General features: G+C 67.5%; 2 protein-coding genes across 2 annotated transcripts; both read right to left on the bottom strand.

Annotated features, from left to right (window-relative positions):
- Positions 1 to 367: 367 nt before the first annotated feature.
- On the bottom strand, positions 368 to 7,857 carry CDIPT (CDP-diacylglycerol--inositol 3-phosphatidyltransferase). Its single transcript, XM_075489651.1, has 6 exons — positions 7,710 to 7,857; positions 5,452 to 5,586; positions 3,291 to 3,444; positions 1,570 to 1,651; positions 1,408 to 1,489; positions 368 to 621 (listed from the first exon to the last, which is right to left on the bottom strand). Exons 1-6 carry the CDS (start codon positions 7,753 to 7,755, stop codon positions 368 to 370), a joined length of 753 nt encoding a protein of 250 aa, XP_075345766.1. The 5' UTR covers positions 7,756 to 7,857.
- A 360-nt stretch (positions 7,858 to 8,217) lies between these two features.
- On the bottom strand, positions 8,218 to 27,461 carry LOC142403412 (serine/threonine-protein kinase TAO2-like; the record flags this gene model as incomplete). The annotated part of the gene is given in 6 exon segments (XM_075489650.1): positions 8,218 to 8,395; positions 8,766 to 8,930; positions 8,932 to 9,086; positions 13,650 to 13,832; positions 19,650 to 19,862; positions 27,209 to 27,461. Coding segments are annotated over 6 exon segments (1,147 nt in total), but the record flags the coding sequence as incomplete, so codon positions are not given.
- Between the last annotated feature and the right edge of the window lie 266 nt (positions 27,462 to 27,727).

Here is a 27,727-nt window from a genome sequence, read left to right as displayed (position 1 = left end):
TGCCGCCCCTCCCCCCAAGAGCTTTCCCTCCCCCAAGAGGTTGCCCCCCTTCCCCCCCTTTTGGCGTTGCCCCTCCCCCCAAGAGGTTCCCCTCCCCCCCGAGTGCCGCCCCTCCCCCCAAGAGGTTCCCCTCCCCCCAAGAGCTTGCCCCTCCCCCCAAGTGGTTGCCCCCCTCCCCCCCTCGAGTGCCGCCCTCCCCCCAAGAGGTTCCCCTCCCCCCAAGGCGGTGCCCCTCCCCCCAAGAGCTTTCCCCTCCCGCCAAGGCGTTGCCCCTCCCCCCAAGAGCTTGCCCCTCCCCCCCCGAGTACCACCCTCCCCCCTTTCACCGCTGCCCCTCCCCTCCCCTCCCCCCCCCCCCCGGAACCACTCAAAGCACAGGGGGGAGGGGCTGGGCAGCAGCCCGGTTTATTGGGGGGCGGGTGGGTGGGGTGGGGGGAGGGAGGGGGGGCGGGGTGGGGGAGGGGCGGGCCCTCAGCCGCTTTTGGGGCGCCGGGCGTCCCATGGCGGCCAGGCGGCGGGCGGCCCCCCCCAGCTGCAGCAGGTTCAGCCCCCCCTTGAGCGCGGCCAGGGGGGTCCCCAGCCACAGCCCCGCCCGGAACAGCCCCACCCCCCCCGGCAGCACTGGGGGGGGGGGAGGGGAGGGGGGGGGGAGGGGAGGGGGAGGGGGGGAGGGGTCAGCACCTCCCCTCCCCCCGCCCCGCTCTCTCCCCCCCCAGCGCCCCCCCCCCCCCCCCCCCCCCCCAGCCCAGCGCAATCGACCCCGGATCCACCCGGTGCCCCCCAGTTGCCCCCACATCTCTCCCAGTTCCCCCCCAGTCCCCTCCCAGTTCCCCCCCAGTCCCCTCCCAGTATCCCCCAGTTCCCCCCCAGCCCCCTCCCAGTCCCTCCTAGTTCCCCCCCAGTCCCCCCCAGCCCCCTCCCAGTTCCTCCCAGTCCCTCCTTGTTCCCCCCAGTTCCCCCCCAGTTCCCTCCCAGTTCCCTCCAGTCCCTCCCAGTCCCCCCCAATCCCTCCCAGTCCCCCCCAGTCCCCTCCCAGTCCCCCCCAATCCCTCCCAGTCCCCCCCAGTCCCCTCCCAATCCCTCCCAGTCCCCCCCCCAGTCCCTCCCAGTCCCCCCCCAATCCCTCCCAGTCCCCTCCCAGTCCCTCCCAGACCCCCAGTCCCCCCCCAGTCCCCCCCCAATCCCTCCCAGTCCCCTCCCAGTCCCCCCCCAATCCCTCCCAGTCCCCTCCCAATCCCCCCCAGTCCCCTCCCAATCCCTCCAGTCCCCTCCCAGTCCCCTCCCAATCCCTCCCAGTCCCCCCCAGTCCCCCCCCAATCCCTCCCAGTCCCCTCCCAGTCCCCTCCCAATCCCTCCCAGTCCCCCCCAGTCCCCTCCCAGTCCCTCCCAGTCCCCCCAGTCCCTCACCGGGCGGCCCCTCCCCGAAGTGCAGCAGGTAGAGGCAGCAGTAAAACCCCTCGTTGCCGGCGCAGAGCAGGAACAGGAGGGGCTGGGGGGGGGAGGGGCGGTCACCACCCCTCCCCCCACCCCCCACCCCCCCTCCCCCACCCCCCCCCCTCCCCCACTCACCCTGGAGCCGTAGTAGAGCCGCAGGAGGGGGTGCACCTCCCCCCCCACCGCCTTGTGGCTCTCCCCTCCCTGCAGGGTGGTGCTGCCGGAGGGGGCGGGGTCAGGAGAGGACACGCCCACGCGGCCACACCCCCCACCCACCCACCGCCACACCCCACCCGGGGGGGGGGGGGGGAGAAACACCACCCCCCCCCCCAACCCAGCCAAGGTACAGCCAGCTGGCCCCGCCCCCGAGGATAAGGCCCCGCCCCCAGGATAAGGCCCCGCCCCCGAGGATAAGGCCACACCTTCAAGGATAAGGCCCCGCCCCCAGGGTAAGGCCACACCCCCGAGGATAAGGCCCCGCCCCCAATGATAAGGCCACACCCCCGAGGATAAGGCCACACCTTCAAGGATAAGGCCCCGCCCCCAGGATAAGGCCCCGCCCCCGAGGATAAGGCCACACCCTGAGGATAAGGCCCCGCCCCCAGGATAAGGCCCCGCCCCCGAGGATAAGGCCACACCCCGAGGATAAGGCCCCGCCCCCAACGATAAGGCCACACCCCCGAGGATAAGGCCCCGCCCCCAACGATAAGGCCACACCCCCGAGGATAAGGCCACACCTTCAAGGATAAGGCCCCGCCCCCAGGGTAAGGCCACACCCCCGAGGATAAGGCCCCGCCCCCGAGGATAAGGCCACACCCTGAGGATAAGGCCCCGCCCCCAACGATAAGGCCACACCTCCAAGGATAAGGCCACACCTCCAAGGATAAGGCCCCGCCCCCGAGGATAAGGCCCCGCCCCCCTGAACACCCACCCCCCAGGAGCCCCAGCCAGGTACAGCCCAGCTGGCCCCGCCCCCCGTTAGGCCCCGCCCCCAGCATCAGGGCCCGCCCCCCCGCAGGGCCACACCCACAGGAAGAAGGCTCCACCCCTCGTGGTCCACCCCCAGCACTAGGCCACGCCCCTCCCGGACACACCCACTCCATCAGTGGGTTCCACCCCCTTTGCCTCAAGCCCGGCCCCCAGGCTTAGGCCACACCCCCAGCCTTAAACCACGCCCCGTGCTCAAGCTCCGCCCACCCCATCCCACACCCCGCCCCCCCGTACAAGCCCCGCCCCTAGAAACAGGCTCCACCCCCCCACTGCACACCCTACCCCAGGCTCCTCCCCCTTCCCAAGCCCCACCCCATCCCCAAGCCCCGCCTTTCACCCAGGCCCCGCCCCTTACCCAGACCACGCCCCCTCGCCCTTTCCTTCCACTGCAGCCCCCCCATCCCAGGGTCCCCAAGCCCCGCCCCCCTCCCCAGCCCCGCCCCCTCCCCGACCACGCCCCCTCCCCAGACCACGCCCCCCCAGCCCTTTCCTTTCAGTGCAGCCCCCCCTGTATCCCAGGGTCCCCAAGCCCCGCCCCCTCGCCCAGACCAACGCCCCTCCCAAAGCCCCGCCCCCTCCCCAGACCACGCCCCTTACCCAGACCACGCCCCCCCAGCCCTTTCCTTTCAGTGCAGCCCCCCCTGTATCCCACGGTCCCCAAGCCCCGCCCCTCCCCAAGCCCCGCCCCCTCGCCCAGACCACGCCCCTCACCCAGACCACGCCCCCTCGCCCAGACCACGCCCATTCCCCGCAGGGCAGCCCCTGATCCCAGGCCACCCCCCCCCCGCCCCGAGTCCCCGCCCCCTCCCTCTCAAGCCCCGCCCCCCCCGCACGCCCCGCCCCCTTCCCCCGCAAGCCCCGCCCACCAGTGCATGTGCAGCCAATGGCTGGCCACGTCGAGGGCCATGCTGAGCTGGAAGAGGGGGGCGGCGCCGGGGTAGAGCAGGGCCAGGTTGAGCAGGAGGCACATGGTGGAGAGCCGGTCCGTCAGCATGTCCAGCATGGCGCCCAGCCGCGAGCCTGGGGGCGGGGACAAGGCTCAGCCACGCCCACTGGGGGGAGGGACCACCGGGGGTGGGGCAGGGAGCCGCTATGGGGCAGGACACACCCCCACCCCCCCCCAATGGGGCAATGTCCAGCATGGCGCCCAGCCGAGAGCTGGGGGGGGCGGGGCTAAGGGTCAGCCACGCCCACTCGGGGGCGGGGACTTGGGGAGTGGGCCCCGCCTCCTCCATGGCAAAGAAGTTGGGACTCCGCCCCCCCAGCAAAGCCCCACCCCTGCAACCCACCCCACCCCAGACCACGCCCCGCCCGAGTCCCCCAAGGCACGCCCCGTTTCCCAAGCCCCGCCCCTCAGATCCGCCCCCTCCCCAAGCCCCGCCCCCAGAGCCGTACCACCACACCTCCCCTATCCCCACCCCCATATGCACCTGGGCCCCGCCTCCTTCCTAAGCCCCGCCTCCTTCCCAAGCCCCACCTGATCCGAAGCCCCACCCCTCCCCAAGCCCCACCCCCTCCCCAAGCCCCGCCCTCCTCCCCAAACCCCTCCCCTTCCCCAAGCCCCGCCCTCAGCCCCCCAAGCCCCACCCCACACCTCCCCTATCCCCACCCCCATATGTACCTGGGCCCCGCCTCCTTCCTAAGCCCCGCCTCCTTCCCAAGCCCCACCCGATCCGAAGCCCCACCCTCCCCAAGCCCCGCCCCACACCTCCCCTGTCCCCACCTGCACATGCACCTGGGCCCCGCCTCCTTCCCAAGCCCCGCCTCCTCCCAGCCCCCACCCCTCCAAGCCCCACCCCCCTCCCAAACCCCGCCCCCTCCCCAAGCCCCCCCCCCCAGCCCTCCCCCCTCCCCTTCCCCACCCCCCCCTCCCCTCCCGCCGGGACCCCACCCTGCCAAGCCCCGCCCCACCCCGAGGCCCCGCCCCCCGAGCCCCGCCCCCTCCCCAATCCGCGCCCCCTCCCCAAGCCCCCCAGCCCTCCCCCTCCCCAAGCCCCGCCCCTCAGCCCCCCAAGCCCGCCCCACACCTCCCCTATCCCCACCCCCATATGCACCTGGGCCCCGCCTCCTCCCCAAGCCCCACCCCTCCCCAAGCCCCGCCCCCTCCCCAAGCCCCCCCCCCGCCCTCCCCCCTCCCCTTCCCCACCCCTATACCCCCACCCCCCCCTCCCCTCCCGCCGGGACCCCACCCTGCCAAGCCCCGCCCCACCCCGAGGCCCCGCCCCCCCCCGCCCCGCCCCCTCCCCAAGCCCCCCAGCCCTCCCCCTCCCCAAGCCCCGCCCCACACCTCCCCTATCCCCACCCCCATATGCACCTGGGCCCCGCCTCCTCCCCAAGCCCCACCCCTCCCCAAGCCCCCCCCCCCTTCCCCACCCCCCCCCCTCCCGCCGGGACCCCACCCTGCCAAGCCCCGCCCCACCCCGAGGCCGCGCCCCTCCCCAAGCCCAGCCCCCCCCCTCCCCAAGCCCCCCCCCCCCGCCCTCCCCCCTCCCCTTCCCCACCCCTATACCCCCACCCCCCCCCCTCCCCTCCCCTCCCGCCGGGACCCCACCCTGCCAAGCCCCGCCCCACCCCCGAGGCCCCGCCCCCCCGAGCCCCGCCCCCTCCCCAATCCCCGCCCCCTCCCCAAGCCCCCAGCCCTCCCCCTCCCCAAGCCCCGCCCCACACCTCCCCTATCCCCACCCCCATATGCACCTGGGCCCCGCCTCCTCCCCAAGCCCCACCCCTCCCCAAGCCCCGCCCCCTCCCCAAACCCCGCCCCCTCCCCAGCCCTCCCCCCTCCCCTTCCCCACCCCCCCACCGGGACCCCACCCTGCCAAGCCCCGCCCCACCCCGAGGCCGCGCCCCTCCTCAAGCCCCGCCCCCTCCCCAAGCCCCCCCCCCCCAGCCCTCCCCCCTCCCCTTCCCCACCCCTATACCCCCACCCACCCCCCCCCCCCTCCCGCCGGGACCCCACCCTGCCAAGCCCCGCCCCACCCCGAGGCCCCGCCCCCCCCGAGCCCCGCCCCCTCCCCGAGCCCCGCCCACCCTGGCCCAGCAGCCGGGCCACGTGCCCGTCGACGGCGTCCAGGAGCCCGCTGAGGGCGTAGCAGGCGGCCGCCGGCCCCGGCTGCCGCGGCATCAGGTAGAAGGAGAGGGCGGCCAGCGCCAGGCGGGCGTAGCCTGGGGGGCGGGGGGGGTCACCCCAAAGCCCGGGGCCCCCCCGGCCCCCCCAGTGCCATTCCCAGTATGGCCCAGTATGGCCCAGTACGGCCCAGCGCCCCCCCGACCCCCCCTCAACCCCAATACACACTCTCGGTGCCATTCCCAGTATGGCCCAGTGCCCCCCCGCCCCCAATGCACGCCCTTGGTGCCATTCCCAGTATGGCCCAGTATGGCCCAGTGCCCCCCCGACCCCAATGCACACCCTCGGTGCCATTCCCAGTATGGCCCAGTGCCCCCCCGACCCCCCAGAGACCCCAATGCATGCCCTCGGTGCCATTCCCAGTATGGCCCAGTACGACCCAGTGCCCCCCCGACCCCAATGCACGCCCACGGTGCCATTCCCAGTATGGCCCAGTATGGCCCAGTATGGCCCAGTATGGCCCAGCGCCCCCCCAACCCCCCAGAGACCCCAATGCACGCCCACGGTGCCATTCCCAGTATGGCCCAGTATGGCCCAGTACGGCCCAGTGCCCCCCCGACCCCAATGCACGCCCTCGGTGCCATTCCCAGTATGGCCCAGTATGGCCCAGTATCCCCCGCACCCCTGTCTGCCATCACCCCGCAGTCCCCCCCAGTCCCTCCAGTCTCCCCCAGTCCCCCCCCAGTGCCTCCCAGTCCCCTCCCACTCCCTCCCAAACCGCCCCCCCGCCCTACCCAGCCCCCCCCAGTGCCTCCCAGTATCCCCCAGCCCCCTCCAGTGCTTCCCAGTGCCTCCCAGTATCCCCCAGTCTCTCCCAGTCCCTCCATCACCCCAAACGCCCCCAAATCCCCCCCAAACCGCCCCCCCGCCCTTCCCAGTGCCTCCCAGTATCCCCCAGTCCCCCCCAGTGCCTCCCAGTATCACCCAGTCCCCTCCAGTCCCTTCCAGTCTCTCCCAGTCCCCCCCCAGTCCCTCCCAGTCCCTCCCCACTCCCCCCCAGTGCCTCCCAGTCCCCCCCAGTCCCCCCATCACCCCAAACTCCCCCAAATCCCCCCCAAACCGCCCCCCCGCCCTTCCCAGTCCCTTCCAGTCTCTCCCAGTCCCCTCCAGTGCCTCCCATTCCTCCCCAGTCTCTCCCAGTCTCTCCCAGTCCCTCCCAGTCCCCCCATCACCCCAAACGCCCCCAAATCCCCCCCAAACCGCCCCCCCGCCCTTCCCAGTGCCTCCCAGTCCCCCCCAGTGCCTCCCAGTATCCCCCCAGTCCCCTCCCAGTGCCTCCCAGTCTCTCCCAGTCCCCCCCAGTGCCTCCCAGTCCTCCCCCAGTGCCTCCCAGTCCCCCCCAGTCCCCCCATCACCCCAAACTCCCCCAAATCCCCCCCAAACGGCCCCCCCGCCCTTCCCAGTCCCTTCCAGTCTCTCCCAGTCCCCTCCCAGTCTCTCCCCAGTATCCCCCAGTCCCCCCCCAGTGCCTCCCAGTCTCTCCCAGTCCCTCCCATCACCCCAAAGGCCCCCGAATCCCCCCCAAACCGCCCCCCCCGCCCTTCCCAGTCCCCTCCAGTGCCTCCCAGTCCCCCCCAGTCCCTCCCAGTCTCTCCCAGTCCCTCCCCAGTCCCCCCCAGTGCCTCCCAGTCTCTCCCAGTCCCTCCCATCACCCCAAACGCCCCCAAATCCCCCCAAACCGCCCCCCCCGCCCTTCCCAGTCCCTTCCAGTCTCTCCCAGTCCCTCCCCACTCCCCCCCAGTGCCTCCCAGTCCCCCCCCAGTCTCTCCCAGTCCCCCCCTAGTCCCTCCCCACTCCCCCCCAGTGCCTCCCAGTCCCCCCCCAGTCTCTCCCAGTCCCTCCCATCACCCCAAACGCCCCAGAATCCCCCCCAAACCGCCCCCCCCGCCCTTCCCAGTGCCTCCCAGTCCCCCCCAGTGCCTCCCAGTATCACCCAGTCCCCTCCAGTGCTTCCCAGTACCTCCCAGTATCCCCCAGTCCCCCCCCACTGCCTCCCAGTCCCTCCCAGTCCCTCCCATCACCCCAAAGGCCCCCGAATCCCCCCCAAACCGCCCCCCCCGCCCTTCCCAGTCCCTTCCAGTCCCTCCCAGTCCCTCCCCAGTCCCCCCCCACTGCCTCCCAGTCCCCTCCCAGTGCCTCCCAGTCCCCCCCAGTCCCTCACCGATGAGGTTGGGCACGAAGAGGAAGACGTTCTCGCCGCCCGCCATGGCCCCGCACCCCCCCCGGGACCCCCCCAAAAGCCGCCGCGGCCCCTTTAAGACCGGCCGGGACCACGTGATCCAGGAAGCGGGCACCTCCTCCGCGCAGGCGCACGACCCCGCGCCCCGCCCCCTCCTCTCCCCGCCGCTACCAAGCACCCACGCGCGGCCACGCCCACTCCCAACATGGCGGCGCTTCCCGGCATCCCCCGCGGCCGCCCCGAGCAGGCCCCACCCCCCCCCCCCGCGGTTGCCGTGACAACGGGGCGGTTAATTAATAATTAACCGCATGAATAATTAATGACGCAGGTAATTTAACCCCGCCCAACCCCCCCGACCCCTTAATGAGCCCCCCCCCACCTCATTAACGCCCTCCTGCCCCGCCCCTCGGCCTCCTGGCCCCTCCCCTCCTCCCCGGCGCAAAGTGGGCGGAGCCTGTGACGTCACCACCATCCTCATTTATTATTCTCGTTACAGCTCGTTAATTATCCCCTCCCCCACCCCCCCCCCCGTGTAAAAGAACGGGCTGGGGAGGCGGGGCTTGGCACTGGAGGGGGCGGGGTTTGGCATGGGGGGGCGGGGTTTGGCATGGGGGGCGGGGTTTGGCATGAGGGGCGGGGCTTGGCGCCGGGTGGGGCGGGGCTTGGCGCTGCGGCGGTTTCAGGCCCCCCCCCCCGTCCCCATGTTGAACCCAAGGGGCGGTTTCGAGGCCCCCCCCCCCCCCCCAAATGACCCCAAAATGGCGGTTTCGGGGTCCCCCCACCCCCCCCCATCCGAGGGGCAGCTTCGGGGCCCCCCCCCCTCCTCCCCCCTCCACGAGCGGCGGTTTCGGGGCTCCCCCCCCCTCCGAAACCCCCCCAAATGTCGGTTTCAAGGCCCCCCCCCCCCCCCCAATCTTTCAGGAATAGGGGAAATGGGCTCCATTGAGGAGGTGGGGGGGGGGGGCCGCCCCCCCCTCCCCTCCCCCACCCCCCCCCCCTCCTCCCCCTCCCCTCCGCGGGGGCTGGGGGCTCCGGCGCAGGGGGAGGGCGCCCCCGGCGGCGGGGAGGACCCCGGCGAAAGCCGGGGGGGGCGGCGGGGGGAGGAGCGGGGGGGGTTGGCGGCGAGCGTCGGGGGGGCCGTGGGTCCAACGGGAGCCGCTGCGGGGGACGGGGCGGGAAGGGCGGGGCGGGGGGGGGGGGAGGGGCGGCGGGGGGGGGCAGCCCCCCCAAAGCCATGCCGCTGAAACCCAGGCGCAGGCTCTCGGCGTCGAAGGCCTCCAGCTCGCGGGCGTGGCGCTCCAGGAGGCCCCGGATGCGCTCGGAACGTTCCGCCTGCAGCGCCAGCATCTCCTCCTCGATCTGGGGGGGGGGACGGGGGGCGACACCCCCCAAAAAAAGCGGGGTGACGTCACCCACGGTGCACCCCCCCCCCCCCCCCCACCGAGGGGTTTCGGGGCTCCGAGCCCGGCTGGGGGGATGGGGAGTGAAATTAAGGGGGGGGGGGGGGGGGGCTGGAAACCACCGGAAGGGGCACGGGGAGGCCTGGAAACTCCCGAATCCTGCTTGAAGAGCCCCAAAATCCCTCTGGGGAGCCTCGAAACCCCCAAATTCTGCTTGAAGAACCCAAAAATCCGGCTGGGGAGCCCCGAAACCCCCACGAGCCCCTTTGGGGAGCCCTGAAACCCCCAAATCCTGCTTGAAGAGCCCCAAAATCTGGCTGGGGAGCCCCAAAACCCCCAAAACCCGCTTGAAGACCCCAAAATCCCTCTGGGGAGCCCCAAAACCCCCAAAACCCGCTTGAAGACCCCAAAATCCCTCTGGGGAGCCCTGAAACCCCCAAATGCTGCTTGAAGAACCCCCAAAAATCTGGCTGGGGAGCCCCAAAACCCCCACGAGCCCCTTTGGGGAGCCCTGAAACCCCCAAATCCCTCTGGGGAGCCCCGAAACCCCCAAATCCTGCTTGAAGAACCCCAAAATCTCTCTGGGGAGCCCCGAAACTCCCGAATCCTCCTTGAAGAGCCCCAAAATCTGGCTGGGGAGCCCCGAAACCCCCACGAGCCCCTTTGGGGAACCCTGAAACCCCCAAATCCTGCTTGAAGAGCCCCCAAAAAAGCGGCTGGGGAGCCTCGAAACCCCCACGCGCCCCTTTGGGGAGCCCTGAAACCCCCAAATCCCTCTGGGGAGCCCCGAAACCCCCAAATCCTGCTTGAAGAACCCCAAAATCTCTCTGGGGAGCCCCGAAACTCCCGCATCCTGCTTGAAGAACCCCCAAAAATCCGGCTGGGGAGCCCCGAAACCCCCACGAGCCCCTTTGGGGAGCCCTGAAACCCCCAAATCCCTCTAGGGAGCCCCGAAACCCCCAAACCCTGCTTGAAGAACCCCAAAATCTCTCTGGGGAGCCCCGAAACTCCCGAATCCTCCTTGAAGAACCCCCAAAAATCTGGCTGGGGAGCCCCGAAACTCCTGAATCCTCCTTGAAGAGCCCCAAAATCTCTCTGGGGAGCCCCGAAACTCCCGAATCCTCCTTGAAGAACCCCAAAATCTGGCTGGGGAGCCCCGAAACCCCAAATCCTGCTTGAAGAACCCCAAAATCCGGCTGGGGAGCCCCGAAACCCCCACGAGCCCCTTTGGGGAGCCCTGAAACCCCCAAATCCCTTTGGGGAGCCCCGAAACCCCCAAATCCTGCTTGAAGAACCCCAAAATCTCTCTGGGGAGCCCCAAAACTCCCGAATCCTCCTTGAAGAGCCCCAAAATCCCTCTGGGGAGCCCCGAAACCCCCAAATGCCTTTGGGGAGCCCCGAAACCCCCAAACCCTGCTTGAAGAACCCCCAAAAATCCGGCTGGGGAGCCCCAAAACCCCCATGAGCCCCTGAGGGGAACCCCGAAACCCCCAAATCCTGCTTGAAGAACCCCAAAATCTCTCTGGGGAGCCCTGAAACTCCCGAATCCTCCTTGAAGAGCCCCAAAAATCTGGCTGGGGAGCCTCGAAACCCCCACGAGCCCCTTTGGGGAGCCCTGAAACCCCCAAATCCCTTTGGGGAACCCCAAAACCCCCAAATCCTGCTTGAAGAACCCCAAAATCTGGCTGGGGAGCCCCAAAACCCCCATGAGCCACTTTGGGGAGCCCTGAAACCCCCAAATCCTGCTTGAAGAACCCCAAAATCCGGCTGGGGAGCCCTGAAACCCCCATGAGCCCCTTTGGGGAACCCCGAAACTCCCAAATCCCTCTGGGGAGCCCCAAAACCCCCAAATCCTGCTTGAAGAACCCCAAAATCCCTCTGGGGAGCCCTGAAACCCCCCAATCCTCCTTGAAGAACCCCAAAATCTGGCTGGGGAGCCTCGAAACCCCCACGAGCCCCTTTGGGGAGCCCTGAAACCCCCAAATCCCTCTGGGGAGCCCCGAAACCCCCAAATCCTGCTTGAAGAGCCCCAAAATCCCTCTGGGGAGCCCCGAAACCCCCATGAGCCCCTTTGGGGAACCCTGAAACCCCCAAATCCCTCTGGGGAGCCCCGAAACCCCCAATCCTGCTTGAAGAACCCCCCAAAATCCGGCTGGGGAGCCCCGAAACCCCCATGAGCCCCTTCGGGGAACCCTGAAACCCTCAAATCCTGCTTGAAGAACCCCAAAATCCCTCTGGGGAGCCCCAAAACCCCCAAAACCCACTTGAAGACCCCCAAAATCCCTCTGGGGAGCCCCGAAACCCCCGAATCCTCCTTGAAGAACCCCAAAATCCCTCTGGGGAGCCCCAAAAGCCCAAGAGCCCCTTTGGGGAGCCCTGAAACCCCCAAATGCCTTTGGGGAGCCCCGAAACCCCCAAATCCTGCTTGAAGAACCCCACAAGCCCCTTTGGGGAACCCTGATACCCCCAAAATTCTTCTTGAAGAACCCCAAAATCCCTCTGGGGAGCCCCGAAACCTCCGTAAGCCCCCATGGGGGAGCCCCAAAACCACCAAAATCCCCCTTGGGGGAGCCCTGAAACCACCAAAATCCCTGTGGGGGAGCCCCAAAACCCCCATAATCCCCCTCGGGGACCCCCAAAATCCCCATGGGGGAGCCCTGAAACCACCAAAATCTCCCCTTGGGGACCCCAAATCCCCACAATCCCCCTTGGGGAACCCCGAAACCTCCGTAATCCCCCTCGGGGGAGCCCTGAAACCCCCACAATCCCCTTAGGGAGCTCCAAAACCACCAAAATCCCCCTTGGGGACCCCAAAACCCCCATAATCCCCCTTGGGGAGCCCCGAAACCTCCATAATCCCCCTCGGGGGAGCCCTGAAACCCCCACAATCCCCTTGGGGAACCCCGAAACCACCACAGTCCCCCTTGGGGAGCCCCAAAATCCCCGTGGGGGAGCCCTGAAACTACCACAAACCCCATGGGGGAGCCCCAAAACCACCAAAATCCCCCTTGGGGAACCCCGAAACCTCCGTAATCTCCCTCGGGGGAGCCCTGAAACCACCAAGATCCCCCTTGGGGACCCCAAAACCCCATAATCCCTCTTGGGGAACCCCGAAACCTCCGTAATCTCCCTCGGGGGAGCCCCGAAACCACCAAAATCCCCCTTGGGGAGCTCCAAACCCACCCAAATCCCCCTTGGGGAGCCCCAAAATCCCCGTGGGGGAGCCCTGAAACTACCATGATCCCCATGGAGGATCCCCAAAACCCCCACAATCCCCTTGGGGAGCCCCAAAACCACCACAGTCCCTGAGAGGAACCCTGAAACCACCACAATCCCCCTTGGGGAGCCCCAAAATCCCCGTGGGGGAGCCCTGAAACTACCACAAACCCCATGGGGGAGCCCCAAACCCACCAAAATCCCCCTTGGGGAGCCCCGAAACCTCCGTGATCCCCCTCGGGGGAGCCCCGAAACCACCAAAATCCCCCTTGGGGAGCCACAAAACCTCCGTAATCCCCCTCGGGGGAGCCCTGAAACCACCAAACCCCCCCTTGGGGACCCCAAAACCCCCATAATCCCCCTTAGGGAGCCCCGAAACCTCCGTAATCTCCCTCGGGGAGCCCCGAAACCACCAAAATCCCCCTTGGGGACCCCAAAACCCCCATAATCCCCCTTGGGGAGCCCCGAAACCTCCGTGATCCCCCTCGGGGGAGCCCCGAAACCACCAAAATCCCCCTTGGGGACCCAAAACCCCCATAATCCCCCTTGGGGAGCCCCGAAACCTCCGTGATCCCCCTCGGGGGAGCCCCGAAACCACCAAAATCCCCCTTGGGGACCCCAAAACCCCCATAATCCCCCTTGGGGAACCCCGAAACCTCCGTAATCTCCCTCGGGGAGCCCCGAAACCACCAAAATCCCCCTCAGGGAGCCCCGAAACCTCCGTAATCCCCCTCGGGGAGCCCCGAAACCACCAAAATCCCCCTTGGGGACCCCAAAACCCCCATAATCCCCCTTGGGGAACCCCGAAACCTCCGTAATCTCCCTCGGGGGAGCCCCGAAACCACCAAAATCCCCCTCAGGGAGCCCCGAAACCTCCGTAATCCCCCTCGGGGGAGCCCCGAAACCACCAAAATCCCCCTTGGGGACCCCAAAACCTCCATAATCCCCCTTGGGGAACCCCGAAACCTCCGTAATCTCCCTCGGGGGAGCCCCGAAACCACCAAAATCCCCCTCAGGGAGCCCCGAAACCTCCGTAATCCCCCTCGGGGGAGCCCCGAAACCACCAAAATCCCCCTTGGGGACCCCAAAACCCCCATAATCCCCCTTGGGGAACCCCGAAACCTCCGTAATCTCCCTCGGGGGAGCCCCGAAACCACCAAAATCCCCCTTGGGGAGCTCCAAACCCACCCAAATCCCCCTTGGGGAACCCCCAAACTGTCCCCACCTCAGCGCTGGAAGGCCCGAGACCCCCCGAAACGTGTCCGTGTGTGTGGCCGTGTCCCCCCCCCGCCCCCCAACCCCGTACCCGCTGCTCGAGGAGGGCGCGGCGGATGGAGACGCGTTGCTCCAGGTCCTTGAGCTCCCGTTCCTGCTGGGCCTCCGTGTGCATCTTGATCTTGCTCTGGTAGGCGTTGAGGAGCTCCAGCTCCTGCTGCAGCTGCAACCGCAGCACCTGGTACTCCGCCTCTTGCGTCTCGTCCAATCGGAGCTGGGGGATGAAGAAGGGCGGGGCGGGGATGAGGTGGGGGGCCCCCCCAAAACTCACCACCCCATAACTCTGCTTCTCTTGAGGAGGGGACGTGGCCCTGGATGGGCCCTGGTGGGTTCTTGGGCAGTTGAGGGGCTCCTGGAGGTCCCATCCCCATCTCTGGTGGCTTCCCAGGCACTTGAGGGGCTCCTGGGGGGTCCCATCCCCATCTCTGGTGGCTTCCCAGGCACTTGAGGGGCTCCTGGAGGTCCCCATCCCATCTATGGTGGCTTCCCAGGCACTTGAGGGGCTCCTGGAGGTCCCATCCCCATCTCTGGTGGCTTCCCAGGCACTTGAGGGGCTCCTGGGGGTCCCATCCCCATCTCTGGTGGCTTCCCAGGCACTTGAGGGGCTCCTGGGGGTCCCATCCCCATCTCTGGTGGCTTCCCAGGTACTTGAAGGGCTCCTGGGGGTCCCATCCCCATCTCTGGTGGCTTCCCAGGTACTTGAGGGGCTCCTGGAGGTCCCCATCCCCATCTCTGGTGGCTTCCCAGGCACTTGAGGGGGTCCTGGAGGTCCCATCCCCATCTCTGGTGGCTTCCCAGGTACATGAGGGGGTCCTGGAGGTCCCCATCCCCATCTCTGGTGGCTTCCCAGGCAGCCGAGGGGCTCCTGGGGGTCCCCAGGTCTCTGTGGGGCTGTAGGTTCCTCTTAGGTCCCTACTGGGTCTCCATTGGGTTCCCCGTGCGTCTCTGGGTCCCCATTGGGTCCCCACCTCCCTCTTGGGACCCTCTTGGGTCTCCACTGGGTCCCCTACACATCTGTGGGTCCCCATTAGGTCCCCAAATCCTTGTTGGGTCCCCGTTGGGTCCCTACGCATCGGTTGGTCACCGTTGGGTCCCCGTTGGGTCCCCCCCACATCTACTGGGCGCCGTTGGGTCCCCACGTCCCCATCAGGTCCCCGTTGGGTCCCATGGGGTTCCCCAAACATCTACTGGTCCTCGTTGGGTCCTCACGTCCCCATCAAGCCCCTGATGGGTCCCCATGCCCCTGTTGGGTCCCGTTGGGTCCCCATGTCCCTGGTGGGTCCTCATGTTCTCGTGATGTCCCCATCACGTCCCTGTTGGGTCCCTCTTGGGTCCCCTTGTCCCCATCAGGTCCCCGTTGGGTCCCATTGGGTTCCCCACACATCTGTTGGCTCCTCATGTCCTCGTGATGTCCCCATCAAGCCCCTGATGGGTCCCCATGTCCCCATCGCGTCCCTGTTGGGTCCCTCTTGGGTCCCCACATCCCCATCCAGTCCCCGTTGGGTCCCCATCAAGTCCCCGTTGGGTCCCCATGTCCCTGTTGGGTCTTGAAGTCCCTGTTGGTCCCCATTGGGTCCCCTTGTCCCCATCAGGTCCCCGTTGGGTCCCCACGTCCCCATCAGGTCCCCATGTCCCCATCGGGTCCCCGTTGGGTTCCCCAAACATCTACTGGTCCTCGTTGGGTCCTCACGTCCCCATCAAGTCCCCATTGGGTCCCCCACACATCTACTGGTCTCCATGGGGTCCTCATGTCCCCATCAAGTCCCTGTTGGGTCCTCACGTCCCCGTCAGGTCCCCATCAGGTCCTCCCCTCCCCATCAAATCCCCCTGTTGCCTTCTCCTCCCCACCACCACCTCCACCATCACCTCCACCACCATCTCCATCACCTCCACACCACCAGCACCCCATCACCCCCACCCCGTCCATCACCTCCATCGCCACCTCCACCACCACAATCACCTCCACCACCACCTTCTCCACCACCACCTCCATCAGCACCTCCCCCACCACCTCCATCACCTCCACCTCCCCATCACCTCCCCCCCACCACCACCATCACCTCCTCCACTTCCACCTCCATCATCACCGCCACCACCACCATCACCTCCACCTCCATCACCACCACCACCCTCACCACCTCTCCACCTCCATCACCACCTCCATCACCTCCACCTCCATCACCTCCACCTCCATCACCTCCACCTCCTTCTCCCCATCACCATCATCTCCCGCACCACCACCATCTCCACCACCATCACCTCCACCTCCATCACCACCACCACCACCTCCACCACCACCACCTCCATCACCTCTCCCCCCACCTCCACCTCCATCACCTCCACCTCCATCACCTCCACCATCTCCCCCACCACCCTCACCACCACCTCCACCATCACCTCCAACCATCTCCACCTCCTCCTCCTCCACCTCCGTCACCAACACCACCTCCACCACCCTCACCACCTCTCCACCTCCATCACCACCTCCACCACCACCACCATCACTTCCACCACCTCCATCATCTCCCCCACCACCACCACCATCACCTCCACCACCCCCACCACCCTCACCACCTCCACCTCCCCATCACCTCCATCATCTCCCCCACCACCCTCACCACCTCCTCCTCCACCACCTCCACCTTCACCATCAACCATGTCCACCTCCTCCTCCTCCACCTCCCCCCCACCATCACCATCATCTCTACCTCCATCACCACCTCTCCATCACCTCCTCCTCCACCACCATCACCTCCACCACCACCTCCCCCTCCATCACCTCCATCATCTCCCCCACCACCACCTCCTCCCCATCACCACCATCTCCTGCACCACCACCACCACCATCACCTCCACCTCCATCACCATCTCCCCCACCACCATCACCTCCACCACCACCTCCTCCTCCACCACATCCCCCTCCTCCTCCCCATCACCACCATCATCTCCTCCACCACCACCACCCTCACCACCTCTCCACCACCATCACCTCCACCTCCATCACTACCTCCACCACCACCACCTCCCCCCCCACCACCTCCACCACCCTCACCACCTCTCCACCTCCACCACCACCACCACCACCACCATCTCCCCCACCACCATCACCTCCACCTCCGTCACCTCCCTCTCCATCACCTCCACCTCCTCCTCCCCATCACCACCATCTCCCCCACCACCACCACCTCCCCCACCCTCACCACCTCTCCACCTCCACCTCCACCACCCTCACCACCTCTCCACCTCCACCACCACCACCATCACCATCTCCCCCACCACCACCACCTCCACCTCCATCACCTCCCTCTCCATCACCTCCCCCTCCATCACCTCCACCTCCTTCTCCCCATCACCACCATCTCCCCCACCACCACCACCTCCCCCACCCTCACCACCTCTCCACCACCATCACCTCCACCTCCATCACTACCTCCACCACCACCATCTCCCCCCCCACCACCACCACCTCCACCACCCTCACCACCTCTCCACCTCCACCACCACCACCATCTCCCCCACCACCATCACCTCCACCTCCATCACCTCCCTCTCCATCACCTCCACCTCCTCCTCCCCATCACCACCATCTCCACCACCTCCATCACCTCCCCCTCCATCACCTCCACCTCCTTCTCCCCATCACCACCATCTCCCCCACCACCACCACCTCCACCACCCTCACCACCTCTCCACCACCATCACCTCCACCTCCATCACTACCTCCACCACCACCATCTCCCCCCCCCCCACCACCTCCACCACCCTCACCACCTCTCCACCACCATCACCTCCACCACCACCTCCCCCCCCACCACCTCCACCACCCTCACCACCTCTCCACCTCCACCATCACCATCTCCCCCACCACCATCACCTCCACCTCCATCACCTCCCTCTCCATCACCTCCCTCTCCATCACCTCCACCTCCTCCTCCCCATCACCACCATCATCTCCCCAACCACCACCATCTCCACCACCTCCATCACCTCCACCTCCATCACCTCCACCTCCATCACCTCCACCTCCATCACCTCCACCTCCATCACCTCCACCTCCATCACCTCCACCTCCATCACCTCCATCTCCTTCTCCCCATCACCACCATCTCCCCCACCCTCACCACCTCTCCACCACCATCACCTCCACCTCCATCACCACCACCATCACCTCCACCACCACCATCATCTCCCCCACCACCACCACCATCACCTCCACCTCCATCACTACCTCCACCACCACCATCTCCCCCCCCCACCACCACCACCTCCACCACCCTCACCACCTCTCCACCTCCACCACCACCACCATCACCATCTCCCCCACCACCATCACCTCCACCTCCATCACCTCCCCCTCCATCACCTCCACCTCCTCCTCCCCATCACCACCGTCATCTCCCCAACCACCACCATCTCCACCACCTCCATCACCTCCCCCTCCATCACCTCCCCCTCCATCACCTCCCCCTCCATCACCTCCCCCTCCATCACCTCCACCTCCTCCTCCCCATCACCACCATCTCCCCCACCACCACCACCTCCCCCACCCTCACCACCTCTCCACCACCATCACCTCCACCTCCATCACTACCTCCACCACCACCACCTCCCCCCCCCCACCACCTCCACCACCCTCACCACCTCTCCACCTCCACCACCACCACCACCACCATCTCCCCCACCACCATCACCTCCACCTCCGTCACCTCTCTCTCCATCACCTCCACCTCCTCCTCCCCATCACCACTGTCATCTCCCCAACCACCACCATCTCCACCACCTCCATCACCTCCCCCTCCATCACCTCCACCTCCTTCTCCCCATCACCACCATCTCCCCCCCCACCACCACCTCCCCCACCCTCACCACCTCTCCACCACCATCACCATCACCTCCACCTCCATCACTACCTCCACCACCACCACCTCCCCCCCCCCCACCACCACCTCCACCACCCTCACCACCTCTCCACCTCCACCACCACCACCATCTCCCCCACCACCATCACCTCCACCTCCGTCACCTCTGTCACCTCCCTCTCCATCACCTCCACCTCCTCCTCCCCATCACCACCATCATCTCCCCAACCACCACCATCTCCACCACCACCACCATCACTTCCACCACCACCACCACCATCACCTCCACCTCCGTCACCTCCCTCTCCATCACCTCCACCTCCTCCTCCCCATCACCACTGTCATCTCCCCAACCACCACCATCTCCACCACCTCCATCACCTCCCCCTCCATCACCTCCACCTCCTTCTCCCCATCACCACCATCTCCCCCCCCACCACCACCTCCCCCACCCTCACCACCTCTCCACCACCATCACCATCACCTCCACCTCCATCACTACCTCCACCACCACCACCTCCCCCCCCCCCACCACCACCTCCACCACCCTCACCACCTCTCCACCTCCACCACCACCACCATCTCCCCCACCACCATCACCTCCACCTCCGTCACCTCTGTCACCTCCCTCTCCATCACCTCCACCTCCTCCTCCCCATCACCACCATCATCTCCCCAACCACCACCATCTCCACCACCACCACCATCACTTCCACCACCACCACCACCATCACCTCCACCTCCGTCACCTCCCTCTCCACCACCACCACCTCCCCCCCCCCCACCACCACCTCCACCACCCTCACCACCTCTCCACCTCCACCACCACCACCATCTCCCCCACCACCATCACCTCCACCTCCGTCACCTCTGTCACCTCCCTCTCCATCACCTCCACCTCCTCCTCCCCATCACCACCATCATCTCCCCAACCACCACCATCTCCACCACCACCACCATCACTTCCACCACCACCTCCACCACCATCTCCCCCACCACCATCACCTCCACCTCCATCACCTCCCTCTCCATCACCTCCACCTCCTCCTCCCCATCACCACCACCATCTCCACCACCTCCATCACCACCTCCACCATCACCACCTCCACCACCACCACCACCACCACCCCCCTCCCCATCCCCTCCCCCCCCTCCCCCCTCCCCCCACCTACGGCCTGGCTGGAGAGCATCTCGCTGATGCTGTGGTCGTACTGCTCGGCCAAGGCGGCCAACTTGCGGGTCTGCTCGGCCTTGAGGCGCTTGAGGAGAGCTTTGTGCTGGCTCTTGGCCGTGCTCTCCAGGAGGTGGCTGCGCAGGGCCTTGTACTGCCGCGTCTGCACCTTGCAGGTGGCCTGGAACTGCTTCTTGATCTGCAGCTCCTTGCACTGCGCCCGCCAGACAAGGGGGAGGGGTTAGCCACGCCCAGCCCCGCCCACCGGACGGCACCCCACCCAACCCCACCCAACCCCACCCAACGCAACGCAACGCAACCCAACCCAACGCAACCCAACCCAACGCAACCCAACCCAACGCAACCCAACCCAACCCCACCCCACTGCACCCAACCCCACCCCACTGCACCCAACCCCACCCAACCCAACCCCACCCCACCCCACCCAACCCCACCCAACCCCACCCCACCCAACCCCACCCAACCCAACCCCACCCCACCCAACCCCACCCCACCCCACCCAACCCCACCCAACCCCACCCATGGGGTCTCCTCCCCAAGCGCCCGCCGGATCCCGGTGGTCTCCGGGGGGTGGCGGTGGCAGGGGGAGGGCGGCGCTGGGGGGGTTGGGGGGGGGTTGGGGGGGGGGGGGGGGGGACGGACACGCACCCTGTTGTGGGCACCCCCACCCATGGGTGAGCACCGCATGGCGTCCCAGAAGCCTTGGGTGATCTCAACACCCGTGGGTGAGCACCGAATCGAGTCCCAGCACCCTTGGGTGATCTCAAAACCCATGGGTGACCCCTGAATCGAGTCCCACCACCTTTGGGTGACCCCTCCATTGTGTCCCACCACCCTTGGGTGACCTCATCACCCTTGGGTGATCTCACCACCCATGGGTGACCCCCGAATTGAGTCCCACCACCCTTGGGTGACCTCACCACCCTTGGGTGAGCACTGAATCGAGTCCCACCACCCTTGGGTGACCTCACCACCCATGGGTGATCTCACCACCCATGGGCAACCCCTCACCACCCATGGGTGATCTCACCACCCATGGGCAACCCCTGAATTGAGTCCCAGCACCCTTAGGTGATCTCAACACCCATGGGTGACCCCTGAATTGAGTCCCACCACCCTTGGGTGATCTCATCACTCTTGGGTGACCTCACAACCCATGGGCGACCCCTTAATTGAGTCCCACCACCCTTGGGTGACCTCATCACTCTTGGGTGACCTCACAACCCATGGGCAACCCCTGAATTGAGTCCCACCACCCTTGGGTGACCTGATCACCCTTGGGTGATCTCACCACCCTTGGGCGACCCCCAAATCATGTCCCACCACCCTTGGGTGACCTCACCACCCATGGGTGACCCCCGAATTGAGTCCCACCACCCTTGGGTGATCTCATCACTCTTGGGTGACCTCACAACCCATGGGCGACCCCTGAATTGAGTCCCACCACCCTTGGGTGACCTCATCACCCTTGGGTGAGCCCCAAATCAAGTCCCACCACCCTTGGGTGATCTCACCACCCTTGGGTGACCCCTGAATTGAGTCCCACCACCCATGGGTGATCTCACCACCCATGGGTGACCCCCAAATCGAGTCCCACCACCCTTGGTGACCTCATCACTCTTGGGTGATCTCACCACCCATGCGTGACCCCCGAATCGAGTCCCACGACCCTTGGGTGACCCCTCCATTGTGTCCCACCACCCTTGGGTGACCTCATCACCCTTGGGTGATCTCACCACCCTTGGGCGACCCCCCAAATCATGTCCCACCACCCTTGGGTGACCTCATCACTCTTGGGTGACCTCACAACCCATGGGTGACCCCTGAATTGAGTCCCACCACCCTTGGGTGACCTCATCACCCTTGGGTGATCTCACCACCCTTGGGCGACCCCCAAATCATGTCCCACCACCCTTGGGTGACCTCACCACCCATGGGTGACCCCCGAATTGAGTCCCACCACCCTTGGGTGACCTCACCACCCATGGGTGATCTCACCACCCATGGGCGACCCCTGAATTGAGTCCCACCACCCTTGGGTGACCTCATCACCCTTAGGTTATCTCACCACCCTTGGGCGACCCCAAATCATGTCCCACCACCCTTGGGTGACCTCATCACTCTTGGGTGACCTCACCACCCACGGGTGACCCCTGAATTGAGTCCCACCACCCTTGGGTGATCGCATCACTCTTGGGTGACCTCACAACCCATGGGTGAGCCCCGAATTGTGTCCCACCACCCTTGGGTGACCTCACCACCCATGCGTGATCTCACCACCCATGGGCGACCCCCCTGAATTGAGTCCCCACCACCCTTGGGTGACCTCACCACCCTTGGGTGATCTCATCACCCTTGGGTGAGCCCCAAATCAAGTCCCACCACCCTTGGGTGACCACACCACCCTTGGGTGACCCCCGAATTGAGTCCCACCACCCTTGGGTGACCTCATCACCCTTGGGTGATCTCACCACCTTGGGGTGACCCCTGAATCGTGTCCCACCACCCTTGGGTGACGTCATCACCCTTGGGTGACCTCACCACCCATGGGTGAGCCCCAAATCGTGTCCCACCACCCTTGGGTGACCCCTCCATTGCGTCCCACCACCCTTGGGTGATCCCATGACCCATGGGTGACCCCCCCATTGCATCCCTGTCCTGGGGTGAAGACCCTTCCATCGTGTCCCACCACCCTTGGGTGACCTCATCAGCCTTGGGTGCCCCCCTCACCCATAGGGTGACCCCTCCTTCGTGTCCCACCACCCTTGGGTGACCTCATCACCCTTGGGTGACCCCCCCCATTGCACTCCCCTACCTATGGGTGACACCAGCACCCATAGGGTGACCCTGGCACCCACGGGGTGATCCCCCCCCACCCATGGGTGCCCCCAGCACCCATGCGTGCCCCCCCCCCCCATAGGATGACACCAGCACCCATGGGTGACCCTGGCAGCCACAGGGTGACACCCCCCCCCCCCCATCCCATCCCCCCACCCATGGGTGACACCAGCACCCACAGGGTGGGTCCCAGCACCCATGGGTGACCCCTGCTTCATGGGCCCCCCACCCATAGGTGACCTCAGCACCCACGGGGTGACTCCCCCCCCATCCCGTCCCCCCACCCATGGGTGACCCCAGCACCCACGGGTGCCCCCCCGTCACACCCCAGCACCCATCGGGTGACCCCAGCACCCATGGGTGCCCCCCCTACTGCACTCCCCCACCCATGGGTGTCCCCAGCACCCATGGGTGCCCCCCCAACACCCACGGGTGACCCCTGTCATCCCGTCCCCCCACCCATGGGTGACCCCAGCACCCATGGGTGCCCCCCCATGCCACCCCAGCACCCACGGGATGACCCCCCAATGCCACCCCAGCACCCATGGGTGACTCCAGCACCCATGGGTGCCCCCCCTACTACACTCCCCCACCCATGGGTGACCCCAGCACCCACGGGTGCCCCCCTGTCACACCCCAGCCCCCATCGGGTGTCCCCAGCACCCATGGGTGCCCCCCCTACTGCACTCCCCCACCCATGGGTGCCCCCCCCAGCACCCACGGGTGACCCCTGTCATCCCGTCCCCCCACCCATGGGTGAACCCAGCACCCATAGGGTGGACCCAGCACCCATGGGTGCCCCCCCGTGACACCCCAGCACCCATCGGGTGACCCCCCCATGCCACCCCAGCACCCATGGGTGACTCCAGCACCCATGGGTGCCCCCCCCTACTGCACTCCCCCACCCATGGGTACCCCCCCAGCACCCACGGGTGACCCCTGTCATCCCATCCCCCCACCCATGGGTGAACCCAGCACCCATGGGTGCCCCCCCAATGCCACCCCAGCACCCATGGGTGACCCCAACACCCATGGGTGCCCCCCCATGCCACCCCAGCACCCACGGCTGCCCCCCCCCATGCCACCCCGGCACCCATGGGTGACCCCGGCACCCATGGGTGCCCCTCCCCCATGCCACCCCAGCACCCATGGGTGACCCCAGCACCCATCGGGTGCCCCCAGCACCCATGGGTGCCCCCCCCATCACCCACGGCTGCCCCCCCCCCCATGCCACCCCGGCACCCACGGGTGCCCCCAGCACCCATGGGTGCCCCCACCCCCCACGGGTGCTCCCCCCCCCCCCACGGGTGCCCCCCCCCCCATGCCCCCCCGGCACCCAGGGGTGCCCCCAGCACCCATGGGTGCCCCCCCGCCCCCCCGAAATAAAACCCCGGAGAGCTGCCAAGGGTGCCCTTGGGTTTAAATAATGTATTTAACACAACACAGCCAGCAGCACCCCCCCCCGCACCCCCCCGGGGCACCCCAAAACCGGGGGGGACCCCAAAACCCGGGGGGGGACCCCAAAACCCGGGGGGGGACCCCAAAACCCGGGGGGGGACCCCAAAAGCCCCTGGGGGGGCCCCAAAACCGGGGGGGGGGGGGCCCCAAAGCCCAAGGGGGGGGGCCCCAAAGTTTTTTGGGGGAGCCCAAATCTGGGGGGACCCAAACCCCCTGGGGGGGACCCCAAAATCCGGGGGGGACCCCAAAATCCAGGGGGGGGCCCCAAACCCCCCTGGGGGGGACCCAAAGAGCAAGGGGGGGGGCCCCAAATCTGGGGGGGGCCCCAAAACTTTGGGGGGGACCCCAAAACCTGGGGGGGGCCCAAAGCCCAAGGGGGGACCCCAAAATCCAGGGGGGGACCCCAAAACCCCCTGGGGGGGGACCCAAAGCCCAAGGGGGGCCCCAAAACTTTGGGGGGACCCCAAAACCTGGGGGGGGCCCAAACTCCCATGGGGGGGACCCCAAAACCCCCTGGGGGGGGACCCAAACCCCCTGGGGGGGCTCCCAAAATGTGGGGGGGACCCCAAAACCCCCTGGGGGAGACCCAAAGCCCAAGGAGGGGCCCAAATCTGGGGGGGACCCCAAAACTTTGGGGGGACCCCAAAACCTGGGGGGGCCCAAAGCCCAAGGGGGGACCCCAAAATCCGGGGGGGGCCCCAAAACCCCCTGGGGGGGACCCCAAAGCCCAAGGGGGGGGGGACCCCAAAGTTTTCTGGGGGAGCCCAAATTTGGGGGGACCCAAACCCCCTGGGGGGACCCCAAAATCTGGGGGGGGACCCCAAAATCCAGGGGGGGGGCCCAAAACCCCCTGGGGGGGGGCCCCAAAATCCGGGGGGGGGCCCCAAAACCCCCTGGGGGGGGACTCAAAGCCCAAGGGGGGGACCCCAAAATCCGGGGGGGGCCTTAATCCCAAGGAGGGGACCCCAAAGCCTTGGGGGGGACCCCAAAACTTTGGGGGGGCCCAAAACCCCATGGGGGGGACCCCAAACCCCCATGGGGGGACCCCAAAATCCTGGGGGGGTGACCCAAAAGACCGGGGGGGGGACCCCAAAGCTTTTAGGGGGGGCCCAAACCCCATGGGGGGACCCCAAAAGCCTGGGGGGGTCCTAACCCCTGGGGGGGTCCCCAAATCCTTGGGGGGGACCCCAAAGCTTTGGGGGGGAGGGGAGCTCTCCCCCCCCCCAAAGAGGGGGTCCCCAAAACCAAGGGGGGGTCCCCAAAACCAAAAGGGGGGGGTCTCAGCCCCCCTTGGGGGGGTCCCCGAGCCAAAGGGGGGGTCCCTGGCCCCAAACGGGGGGTCCCCCAAACAACCGGGGGGTCCCCGAGCCAAAGGGGGGGTCCCCAAAACAAAAAGGGGGGGTCTCAGCCCCCCTTCCCCCCTTGGGGGGGTCCCCAAGCCAAAGGGGGGGTCCTCGGCCCTAAATGGGGGGGTCCCCCAAACAACCGGGGGGGTCCCCGAGCCAGAGGGGGGGGTCCCCGGCCCCAAACAGGGGGGACCCCAAAAAAGAGGGGTCCCCGAGCCAAAGGGGGGGTCCCCGGCCCCAAACGGGGGGGTCCTCGGCCCCAAACGGGGGGGGGGTCCCCGAGCCAAAGGGGGGGTCCCTGGCCCCAAAGGGGGGGGTCCCCCAAACGGGGGGGTCCCCGGCCCCGAACGGGGGGGTCCTCAGCCCCAAACAGGGGGGACCCCAAAAAAGGGGGGGTCCCCGAGCCAGAGGGGGGGTCCCCGAGCCAGAGGGGGGGTCCCCGGCCCCAAACGGGGGGGACCCCAAAAAAGGGGGGGTCCCCGAGCCAAAGGGGGGGTCCCCGGCCCCAAACAGGGGGGGTCCCCGGCCCCAAACGGGGCATCTCAGCCCCAAACGGGGGGGACCCCAAAAAAGGGGGGGTCCCCAAGCCAGAGGGGGGGGTCCCCGAGCCAGAGGGGGGGTCCCCGGCCCCAAACGGGGGGGACCCCAAAAAAAGGGGGGGTCCCCGAGCCAAAGGGGGGGTCCCCGGCCCCAAACGGGGGGGGTCCCCGGCCCCAAACGGGGCATCTCAGCCCCAAACGGGGGGGACCCCAAAAAAGGGGGGGTCCCCAAGCCAGAGGGGGGGTCCCCGAGCCAGAGGGGGGGTCCCCGGCCCCAAACGGGGGGGGACCCCAAAAAAGGGGGGGTCCCCGAGCCAAAGGGGGGGTCCCCGGCCCCAAACGGGGGGGGTCCCCGGCCCCAAACGGGGCATCTCAGCCCCAAACGGGGGGACCCCAAAAAAGGGGGGGTCCCTGAGGCAGAGGGGGGGGGTCCGTAGTGCCTGGGTGCAGCCGGGGCCGCGGCCCCGTGGGCCGCCGTCACCTCCACGGGCGCCGCGGGGGCGGGGGGGGTCCCCGGGTGCCGTCGTCGCCCCCCCGGGGAGGAGGTGGGGGGAGGGGGGAGGGTCCGGAAGAAAGGGGGCGGGGGGCGGGGCGGGGGATCCGACTGGGGGGGGGAGGCGGGGGTCGCCCCCCCCAAAAAAAAGGGGGGGCAAAAAGGGCCAAGCGGGTCCCCAAAGCCAAGAGGCGACGCTTGAGGGCGGAGAAGCAGCGGCGGGGGGAGGGGGGGAGGGGCCGAGCCCCCCGGCGGGGGATGGGCAGGCGGGAGCGGAACCCCCCTTTGTTGGTTTTGGGGAAAAGGCGGAAAAGGCGGCGTTCGGAAGCCAACCCCGCCCGTAAAAGCGCCCCGAAAAGGGAGGGGGGCAAAGCCAAGACCCCCCGCAGCCAAAGGCGTTGGGGCGCGGCGGTGGAAGCCCCCGCAGAGGGCGCGGGCGCAAAGGCCGGCGAGGTAAAGGGGTAAAAAATAACCACGGGGAAGCCAAAAGTTGGGCGGCCAAAAGGATGACGGGCACGTAAAAACGACCGCGGCGGGCGCTCAGCCCAAAACGGCCGCCGCGCCCCCCGCCGCGGCCAAGGGGGGGAGGGAAGCCCCCCCGGCGTCGGCGTCGGCGGCGTCGGCGGAAGGGGGGAGGAAGGCGTAAGCCAGGGCGGACGCGGCAGCGCCGCACTCGAGGGCCAAGAGGCAACCGCGGACGCCGCGTCGTTGGACGCAAAGGGCGGCGAGGAGGAAGAGGAGGGAGGGGAAGGCGGGGCGGAGGGCGAAGGCCAGGGCTAAGAGGGAGCAGAGGAGGTGGGGGAAGAGGGCGGCGGCGGCGAGGACGAGGACGACGCGGCCCCCCCCCGGCGTCGCCGGCACCTACTCGGAGGTTTTTGGGTTGCTGGCGGGCTTGGGCGGCGTGTTTTTGGCGGAGCTCCTGGTGGCGGCGGCGGTTGTAGTCGCGTTGGTTGGCCAGCTCGGTTTGGTGCTGGCAGCGGGCGAGGTGGGCGCGGGTGCGGTGCAGGGCGGTGAGGTGGCGGGTCTCCAGCTGGCGGGTGGCCTCGTGGTGCCGCAGGAGGGTGGCGCATTCCTGGTCTTTGTGGCACTGTTTTTTGTTGAGTTCCTGCGGGGAGGGGCTCGCCCCCGGCGGGGAGAGAAAACCGAAAAACGCCGGGGGGGGGGACAACAGGGGGAAAAAAAAAAAAAAAAAGGAGAAAGAAAAAAAGAAAGAAATGAAAAAAAAAAAAACCATGGCGATGGAAAAGGTAAATGAATGGGGGAAAAAAAAAAACAAATAAAAAAACGAAAACAAACAAAAAAAAAAAACAAAAAGAAACCAAAAAAACCCCAAAACCCAAAAAAACACCCAACGGAACCCAACGGAACCCAACGGAACCCAACG

The sequence above is a fragment of the Mycteria americana genome, unplaced genomic scaffold (genome assembly GCF_035582795.1).
Source record: "Mycteria americana isolate JAX WOST 10 ecotype Jacksonville Zoo and Gardens unplaced genomic scaffold, USCA_MyAme_1.0 Scaffold_252, whole genome shotgun sequence".
Classification (NCBI taxonomy): domain Eukaryota; kingdom Metazoa; phylum Chordata; class Aves; order Ciconiiformes; family Ciconiidae; genus Mycteria; species Mycteria americana.
The sequence above is the reverse complement of the archived record's forward strand: the minus strand, read 5'-3'. Positions and strand labels throughout refer to the sequence as shown.

Bases quoted from the DNA above. Each gene is read 5' to 3' on its own strand.
- CDIPT (XM_075489651.1), bottom strand. From the start codon at position 7,755: ATGGCGGGCGGCGAGAACGTCTTCCTCTTCGTGCCCAACCTCATCG. The intron at 5,587-7,709 runs GTGAGGGACTGG...CCCGCCCCCCAG, and splicing joins CTTCGTGCCCAACCTCATCG to GCTACGCCCGCCTGGCGCTG. The intron at 1,652-3,290 runs GTGGGCGGGGCT...CCCCTCCGGCAG, and splicing joins CATTGGCTGCACATGCACTG to CACCACCCTGCAGGGAGGGG.